This window comes from Pseudorasbora parva, chromosome 19, assembly GCF_024679245.1.
Source record: "Pseudorasbora parva isolate DD20220531a chromosome 19, ASM2467924v1, whole genome shotgun sequence".
Taxonomy (NCBI): domain Eukaryota; kingdom Metazoa; phylum Chordata; class Actinopteri; order Cypriniformes; family Gobionidae; genus Pseudorasbora; species Pseudorasbora parva.
The window spans coordinates 43087220-43097219 of NC_090190.1; the positions used below are offsets into that span (position 1 = coordinate 43087220).

The 10000-nt window shown below is 43.6% G+C and overlaps 1 protein-coding gene across 6 annotated transcripts in view; it reads right to left on the minus strand.

The window, feature by feature from the left end:
* akap9 (A kinase (PRKA) anchor protein 9) overlaps nt 1-10000 on the minus strand; it is a 151018-nt gene that overhangs the window by 69929 nt on the left and 71089 nt on the right. For all 6 annotated transcript variants that reach the window (XM_067426426.1, XM_067426425.1, XM_067426428.1 and 3 more), the window contains 2 exons: nt 9685-9821; nt 7427-7650 (listed from right to left, as the gene is read on the minus strand). In XM_067426426.1, the coding sequence (XP_067282527.1) occupies nt 7427-7650; nt 9685-9821 (361 nt within the window). The remainder of the gene's footprint in view (nt 1-7426; nt 7651-9684; nt 9822-10000) is intronic.

The window sequence follows — 10000 nt, forward strand, 5'->3', positions numbered from 1 at the left end:
CGGTTCAGAACGGTTCAGGGCGGTTCAGAACGGTTCAGGGCGGTTCAGGGCAGTTCAGGGCAGTTCAGAACGTTTCAGAACGGTTCAGGGCAGTTCAGAACGGTTCAGGGCGGTTCAGAAAGGTTCAGGGCGATTCAGAAAGGTTCAGGGCGGTTCAGAAAGGTTCAGGGCGGTTCAGGGCAGTTCAGGGCGGTTCAGGGCGGTTCAGAGCGGTTCAGAGCGGTTCAGGGCGGTTCAGGGCGGTTCAGAGCGGTTCAGGGCGGTTCAGAACGGTTCAGGGCGGTTCAGAACGGTTCAGGGCGGTTCAGAGCGGTTCAGGGCGGTTCAGAGCGGTTCAGGGCGGCTCAGGGCGGTTCAGGGCAGTTCAGGGCAGTTCAGGGCAGTTCAGAACGGTTCAGAGCGGTTCAGAGCGGTTCAGAGCAGTTCAGGGCGGTTCAGAACGGTTCAGGGCGGTTCAGGGCAGTTCAGGGCAGTTCAGAACGGTTCAGAACGGTTCAGAACGGTTCAGGGCGGTTCAGGGCAGTTCAGGGCAGTTCAGAACGTTTCAGAACGGTTCAGGGCAGTTCAGAACGGTTCAGGGCAGTTCAGAAAGGTTCAGGGCGATTCAGAAAGGTTCAGGGCGATTCAGAAAGGTTCAGGGCGGTTCAGGGCGGTTCAGGGCAGTTCAGGGCGGTTCAGGGCGGTTCAGAGCGGTTCAGAGCGGTTCAGGGCGGTTCAGGGCGGTTCAGGGCGGTTCAGGGCGGTTCAGGGCGGTTCAGGGCGGTTCAGAACGGTTCAGAGCGGTTCAGGGCAGTTCAGAAAGGTTCAGGGCAGTTCAGAACGGTTCAGGGCAGTTCAGAACGGTTCAGGGCGGTTCAGAAAGGTTCAGGGCAGTTCAGAACGGTTCAGGGCGGTTCAGAACGGTTCAGAACGGTTCAGGGCGGTTCAGAACGGTTCAGGACGGTTCAGAGCGGTTCAGAGCGGTTCAGAACGGTTCAGAACGGTTCAGAGCGGTTCAGAGCGGTTAAGGGCGATTCAAAGTGGTTCAGGGCAGTTCAGAACTGTTCAGAACTGTTCAGAGCGGTTCAGAACGGTTCAGAAAGGTTCAGGGCGGTTCAGAACTGTTCAGAACTGTTCAGAGCGGTTCAGAAAGGTTCAGGGCGGTTCAGAACTGTTCAGAGCGGTTCAGAAATGTTCAGGGTGGTTCAGAACGGTTCAGAACGGTTCAGGGTGGTTCAGGGCAGTTCAGGGCAGTTCAGAACGGTTCAGAGCCGTTCAGAAAGGTTCAGAGCGGTTCAGAAAGGTTCAGAATGGTTATGGCAACTCAGGGCGGTTCAGGGGGGTTCAGAGCGGCGGCTGTGTAGAACGATTCAGAGCGGTTTAGGGCGGTTCAGAACGGTTCAGTTCTGTTCAGAACGGTTTAGGGCTGTTCAGAACGGTTTAGGGCTGTTCAGAACAGTTCAAAGCGGTTTAGGGCGGTTCAGGGCTGTTCAGAACGGTTCAGGGCGGTTCAGAACGGTTCAGAGCGGTTAAGGGCGGTTCAGAACGGTTCAGAGCGGTTTAGGGCGGTTCAGAACGGTTCAGAGCGGTTTAGGGCGGTTCAGGGCGGCTCAGGGCGGTTCAGGGCGGTTCAGAGCGGGGGATGTATAGAACGGTTCAGAGCGGTTTAGGGCGGTTCAGAACGGTTCAGGGCTGTTCAGAACGGTTCAGAGCCGTTCAGAACAGTTTTGAGCGGTTCAGAACGCTTCAGGGCGGTTCAGAACGCTTCAGGGTGGTTCAGGGTGGTTCAGAGCAGTTCAGGGCAGTTCAGAATGGTTCAGGGCGGTTCAGGGTGGTTAAGGGCGGTTCAGAAAGCTTCAGGGTGGTTCAGAGCGGTTCAGAACGGTTTAGGGCGGTTCAGGGCAGTTCAAGGCGGTTCAGAACGGTTCAGAAAGGTTAAGGGCGGTTCAGAACAGTTCAGAGCAGTTTCAGAGCGGTTCAAAGCAGTTCAGGGTGGTTCAGGGTGGATCAGAGCAGTTTCATAGCGGTTCAGAGCAGTTCTGAGCGGCTCAGGGCAGTTCAAAGCAGTTCAGAGCGGCTAAGGGTGGTTCAAAGCGGTTCAGAGCGGCTCAGGGCGGTTCAAAGTGGCTCAGGGTGGTTCAGGGTGGCTCAGGGCGGTTCAAAGCGGTTCACGACGGTTCAAAGCGTTTCAGGGCGGTTAAGAGCAGTTCACGGTAGTTCAGAATGGTTCAGAGTCAGAGACGAACAATTCTTTAACAACACAATATTAACTTGTTTATTTACCAAACCATTGTTTAAGATAACTCGCCTCGTGCTATTCTGGACAGAACTCGTGAGATATTGCTTATACTGAATATCACGATGTAAATGCGCTCGGACTATGCCGAGTTTCACGTGAATGTGAAAGCGACACGGACTCGGTGTGCAGGAAATGTATCCTGCGCATGTGTTTATCAGATGATGATGTATTTAGTTCAATAAAACACATGTAAGGGATGATGGTGTTGATGATTATCCTTGGATACGAGCGAGAGTGAGTCTGCGGTGTATTCACACAGAGCCCCAGCGGGACCAATTGCTCTGACGGGGACCACAATGGCCCAGTGTAAAAACACCCTGAGACTAAAACGGGCATTGTGCCTCATATCTTGAATGTTATGGCCATTCTAACGGTGTTGTATAGGCTTCATCACAGTGAGCTGTTTCCCTGCATCATATTCTTTATCAATCAACTGATGAAACGTTAGATGACCAAAGTAGGTCTAGGTCGGGGAAAATGGGGTAATAATTTTAACATGTTATTTTGTACCGAAGCATTGTCTTCTCATTGTCAATCCGCGTTGAACACAAACGGTATAGTGTGCATACACTTGCATACGCTCTCGGAATAAATATAAAATATCTTAAACTGTGTGTGAAGATGAGCGGAGGTCTTACGGGTGTGGAGCGACATTAGGGAGAGGAGTTAATGACAGACATTTCATTTTTGGGTGAACTAACCCTTTAATGCCGAGCCCTGGATCATGTGACACTGAAGACTGGAGTAATGATGATAAACTCAGCTTTGATCACAGGAATAAATCACACTTTACTATACATTCACACAGAGAACAGATGATCTACACTGGAGGAATATTTCACTGCTTTACTGTATTTATGATCAGATTAATGAGTAGAAGAGACTCAACAGATAAAAGCAAAAACAGATAAAAACTCAAACTTCTGACAGCTTGAGTCACACACACCAAATCTCTACATTATTCTCACTGTAGTGCTTGATGTGGTCACAGATTCAAGAGTGAACGAGTGAGAGGCGAAACAACGAAAACATGACAGTGAGACTGATCTCGTGTTACACACACAAAACACTTCACACACACCCTGGAATCTCATTACACCCGAGTCAACGTGTACAAAAGCTGCTCTTATCTAACTATATAGAGCCATAAAACCGTCCTCAAAGGTCAAACCGATCTCCCGTATGAGGACGCACCTGCGCAGGTGCACACACACACACACACACACACACACACGACCCCTGGGTCAGCACACCAGAGCTGGACAGTAACTCAGCTCATTTACTCGAGTCCTGTACTGAAGTTCACTGTTTGAGTCTCTGTGCTTTACTGGAGTATTATTTTTTCTGTAATCTTCTGACTTTAACTTCACTCCATCTGAAAGACAAATATCGTCCTCTTTACTCCACTACATTTCTATCAAGGTCCTCGAAGTGGAAAGTCGTTTCTGTCGCAGCTTTGAAAGTCAGTGATGATTTTTTTCTTCTTTTAAAGGTGTTTGGGTTTTTGCAGAAAGCCTTTCAGGAATCACTCTTGTAGAGTCTCGTGAAGTTCAATGATTTCACAGCATTTATTAAACACTGATTTATAGTTTAGAGCAAAATGGAAGAAGACGGATGTCCAAATGCTCATTTAGTGGAGGATTCACATAAACAAAGTTGATTCTGTCTTCAGTGAAGGTGAACAGTGTGAGAATATCAGATGTGTATCAGTGTATTGGATCCGTGCATTCAGCCTTAAAGTGACAGCAGCTTTATAAAGAGCTTTGTAACTTTTCTACAAGTATTTAAATGAGTTTAAGTTAGTCGTCTGCTAGTGTGTCAGATGGAGCGTCACTGACTGGCTTAAACCATGATGGCATAATGTGCATTTATACAACTATAATACAATAATGCGGCGACATAAAGAAGGACATTTACTTTTGATACTTAAGTACTTCTGAAAACAAATACTTCTGTACTTTTACTCCAGTAAAAATCTGTTTTTACAACTTTCACTCGTAACGGAGTAATATTTGACCAGCAGTACTTTTACTTTCACTCAAGCAATGAAGTTGTGCAGTTTGTCCACCTCTGGGTCAGCACACACACACACACACACACACACACACACACACACACACTTACGGTATACGGAGGAGTGGGCAGGGAAATCTTGGAGACGACTTTGAGCAGGTGACCGTTGGCCCTGCGATTAACATGTGAGATCTGCGTCTGAACCACCACAGCGTTCTTCTCATGCAGAAGATGGCTGAGCGGGAAAGGTCGAGGAAGCGGGATGCGAGACTCAACCTCATAAATATCCTGATCTTGGCTGTCCAGCCAGCTGTCATTCAGGAAGTGGGAATTCCAGAACGTCCGATAGGAATCCATCGCGATCCAATTCAAAGACGTTTGAGGCTAGTTGTCAAGGCTGAGCTAACATCCCTCAGTCTCTATGGGAAGTGCCTCCGTGTTGGTAAACACACACACACACACACACGCAGGAGATTTCACATGGCCAAAGAGAACCGATCCCAAAAATCCAGAGACCAAATGATTCCAGAGACCAAATGAAAGCAAAAGTCCAACCGGTAGAAATCCAACAGTTGTAAAAGCAGCAGGTCTCTCTCCTTCACTCCTGCTGGAAACTCATTAACAATTCCATGCTTCCGTGGCAACGATCCGCTGGGAAAAGGCAGGGCCTCATTAACAAGTGAGAACAGACCATAATAGTGCTCCGGGGGAGATCATCTCTCTCTCTCTCTCTCTCTCTCTCTCTGTCTCTCTGTCTCTCTGTCTCTCTGTCTCTCTGTCTCTCTGTCTCACACACTCATTCGCTCTCGCTCTCTCTCTCTGTCTCTGTCTCTCTCACTCATTCGCTCTCGCTCTCTCTCTCTCACACTCATTCGCACTCTCTCTCTCGCTTCCTGGTGAATGAACATGTGCAAGATACGTCAGCAGTGAGGGCGGAGTCACACAGCCTACAGGTGAGTGACAGGTTGATTTAACACACACACACACGCAAATGTTTGTTTTTGTGGACATTCCATAGGTGTAATGGTTTTTATACTGTACAAACCGAATATATTACATCCCCCTACACAGCTCATACCCCTAAAGCTACCCATCACTCACACACACACACACACACTGCCCGCCCCTAAACCTACCCATCACACACACACACACTGCCCCTAAACCTACCCATCACAGGAAACATTCTGCATTTTTACTTTCTCATAAAAACTCCTCCTGTGTGATTTATAAGCCTTTTGAAAAGTGGGGCCATGGGTAATGTCCTCATATTTCACCCTCTCCTGTGATACCTGTGTCATACCCATGGCATTATACACGTGTCCTGATATTTCACACACACACACACACACACACACACACACACACACACACACACACACACACACACACACACACACACACACACACACACACACACACACACACACACACACACACACACACACACACCCTGCCCGAGCCTGTCCAACCAGATTCCTGCTCCTCGAGACAGAGAAGCGAGACGTTTAAACGCTTAGATGATTATAAATCAGGAATGTGGCGCTTTCGTTCCACCGGAGTAATTATCTGCTCCTCACACACTCGCTGATTAACCTCATTATTGATTAACTGCTCCACACACACACACACACACACACACACACACGCGCGCCTCCACAGGAATCCTCATTCCTGAACGGGCCATTACACGATTACCTCCACAGATCACACACACATTAAACCTTAAAAATTAAAGGGCTTTCAATCTTCTAGATCCAAAAAGGCAGAAATACGTTTGTGTGATAAAGATCCAGTTTATTCTGTGAAAATACGTAAAATATTATTTTGTTTATAAAGTATTTTCTACTCACTATAGTACAGTGCGATGCATTTTTTGTTTGTTTATTTTAATCTATTTTTAAATGTTTATCATTAATTTATTTTGAATTTAACTTTTATAATTAATTTTTTTATGGTTTATTTTATTTAGCTATTAATATAAACACTTCAATTAAATCTAGCATTTGTTATTTATATTACATTTGTATTTTAATCTTTTTTATTTTATTTATTATTATTTATATTTATTTACAATTTTATATTATTAAAACAATTATTCTTTTCCATCTAATATTTGTTATTAATTCATTTATTTATATCAAACTATTAAAACTATTTTTATTCATTTTAATCTTATTTTTACTTCCTTTAATCTTTTAATTTTTCTTGTATTTTTTTTTCTTTAATTTTTTTAATATTTTTATTAAAATATTTTTATTAATATAAATGTTTTATTTTTATCTAATATTTTGTATTTATTTACTTATATTACATTTGTATTTAATATTTTTAATACATTTTAATATAATAATAATAACTATTTAATCTATTTATTAAAATAAATCATATTATTGATTTATTTAAAGCACTTTTCCAGTGGTTTCCTCTAAACATGTTCAGGGAATGCCGTTTCCTTCATCACATGTTAATTTGCTCACATTTCAGGTCCAACAGGATCTGATCCGATCTTTAAATCTGTGCCATAAATATCAATATCACCAAATTCAGCACTCCAGATATTAATCTCCGGCAGGAAGTGCTGATCCGAGAAGCGCACATAAACTATAGGGAAAGGTTTCGCTTTACTACACACGCCCACAGCTTTACGGATGTTGAGCTGCTGCCACGGAGACCAAAGCATTATGCAAATGAGCTGGTATCTACCGGCGACAGCCACAGGCTCCGCCCACTGTGTCCTCTGAGCATTAGCTTGAGCTCTGATGCCTCATGGGAGGGTTTGTTCATCTGATATACCCAGCAACGTTAGTTAATGATCCACAGACAATGTGTTTATGCTCTCAATATGACCCCATCCTGACTCTCTTCTGCTCGGCATTTATTAGATAAAAACACAAAATATGCCTCCAGTGTAACTCAGCTGTTCTCTATGAGAATATATAATAAAGTGTGATTTATTCCTGTGCAGAGCTGTAATAATATTTGATCAGTAGTGCTTTTACTTTTACTCAAGTCATGAAGTTGTGTGCTTCTGTTTCTGTGAAATGTATCATCATTACTCCAGTCTTCAGTGTCACATGACCCTTCAGGAATAATTCTGATATGATTTATTTTGGCCCTTTGTGTTTGCCGTACCTGAGTGTTGGTCTCAGTGATGGCCATGAGCAGTTTTTCCACTGCGTTTTGTAGGCGTGTGCTGATGCTCATCAGAAACTCCTCCCTCTCCAGCTGAAGCTCCGCCTCCTGGTACAGAAGCCCCGCCTCCTGTTGCAGAAGCCCCGCCCCCGGGATCTTCAGGGACATCTCCAGCCCTTCATCGATCTCTGCCGAAAACAGGCTGAGGTCCTCAGAGGACGCGTCTGTGTGCGGAAAACATCGAGTAATTGAGCTGATGGCATCAATGTTCATCTTAATGCCGCTTTCTGTGGTTCTCATTAGAAAAGACATTAAGTTCTGTGTAAACTTGTCTAAATAATCTTAATTCAAACAGAAAACAAGATTATTTTTCTCACCCCATTGGCAGATTATTTATCTTATTTTAAGCAAAAACTCTCTTCATTCTGAGTTATTTTTCCCCAAAACAAGACAATAATTTGTACTTGTCTAGTAAATGTTTCTTGTTTTAAGAATTTTTAGATATTTAGACTAGAAACAAGACAAAAATACTGAGTAAGAAGAGCATTTGCAACTAATATACTAATAAAACACTAATACTAATGCTAATAAAACAAATTATTACTTAGTAATTGTCTTGTTTCCAGTCTAAATATCTAAATATTCTTAAACCAAGATGCATTTACTAGATCAGTAAAACGACATTAGATATTTTTTCTGGTTTTCATAAAAATAAAATAAAAATGAAGTGAGTGTTTGCTTAAAACAGTGCAAAAACTCACTTCATTTTGATATTTTTCCCCAGAAAACAAAAAATATATATATCTCATGTAGAGAATATTTAGATATTTGAACTGGAAACAAGAAAAAAGAGCATTTTTTGCAGTGCATGTGATTTTACACATAACAGTTTTTGTGAGACAGACAAAATGCAATCACAGACGGACGTGAATGATCTCACACAGGTTTTGTTCGGGGTCTTTTGTGTGTTTTGGGTGTCGAGTTACAGGAGTGTCCGTTTCATATTCTACACATGATATGAGACGTCCTTAACACACCCAAACACACTCTCCTTGTGTGCCTGGGTCACATGACCTCGCCTCAACAGTACACAAAACATCTCTATGCAAAGACAATGAGTCAACAGAAAAGGACAAACGAGCCAGACAGGATCTGATGTGGCTTCACTGGTTCCTACAGATCAATTAAAAGCTCCTGTCGTCTGTTATTAACCCATCGCAGACCTGACTTAAATGTCACGTCCTACTTTAAAAGTTTCGGTAACACTTTACTATGGAGAACACATATTCACTATTAAAGGGTTAGTTCAGCCAGAAATGAAATGTCTGTCATTAACTCCTCTCCCTAATGTCGCTCCACACCCGTAAGACCTCCGTTCATCTTCACACACAGTTTAAGATATTTTATATTTAGTCCGAGAGCGTATGCAAGTGTATGCACACTATACTGTCCATGTCCAGAAAGGGAATAAAAACATCATCACAGTAGTCCATATGAGACATCAGTGGGTTAATTAGAGTCTCTTGAAGCATCCAAAATACATTTGGGTCCAAAAATAACAAAAACTACGACTTTATTCAGCATTGGCTTCTCTTCCGCGTTTGTGTTCAATCCTCAAATAAAGATTCAAACGGTTATGAATCAGTGAATCGATATATGATTCGGATCTCCAATGTCTCGTGATTTCAGCAGTTTGACACGCGATCCGAATCATGAATCGATTCACTGACTCATAACGGTTCGAATCATGAATCGATTCACTGACTCATAACGGTTCGAATCATGAATCGATTCACTGACTCATAACGGTTCGAATCATGAATCGATTCACTGATTCATAACGGTTCAAAGCTTTGTTCTGAAATCGGCCATCACTATATCAGTCGTTATTTAGTGTTTTCCCGCACTAACTCTATTCTGGCCTCTTCATCAATGATTGTAGAGCCGCTGTAGTGAGATGGGCTTTGTAACGACGTCTTTAGTGCCTTTATGGGTCTTGAGAGAGGAAATGACATTGGTGTCAATGAAGGCCTTTCTGAGCCATCGGATTTCAACACTAATATCTTCATCTGTGTGTGAAGATGAGCGGAGGTCTGACGGCTGGCCAACCACAGGAGGAATTAATCACACAATGCACATTACAGGCTGAACTAACCCTTTAAGACAGACCCCTGATGATTTCAAATGTAATAAAAGGCTAATCAACAGGTGAAAAAGTGTGAACTGTAATAAGCTGAGGTGTGTAATGTGCCTCTGACCTCTCGTGTGACCCCTGCTGGACGCCTCCAGGATAACCTCCACATGACGCCCGATGGTTTCCTCCGCCGCCGCCGTCGTCTTCAGCACATCAATCAGCACCTGACGCAGACGAACGTTTGCCTGCCGCAGCAAATCCCTAGAGGAAAAGAAAAAAACAACATCAGAAATATATCCATCCATCCATCCATTAGTTTGTCTGACTTTCTGTCTGTCTATTCATCTGTCTGTCCATCTGTCTGATGGTTTATTCGTCTGACTGTCTATCTGTCTGACTGTCCGTCTGTCTGTCTGACTGTCCGTCTATCTGTCTGACTG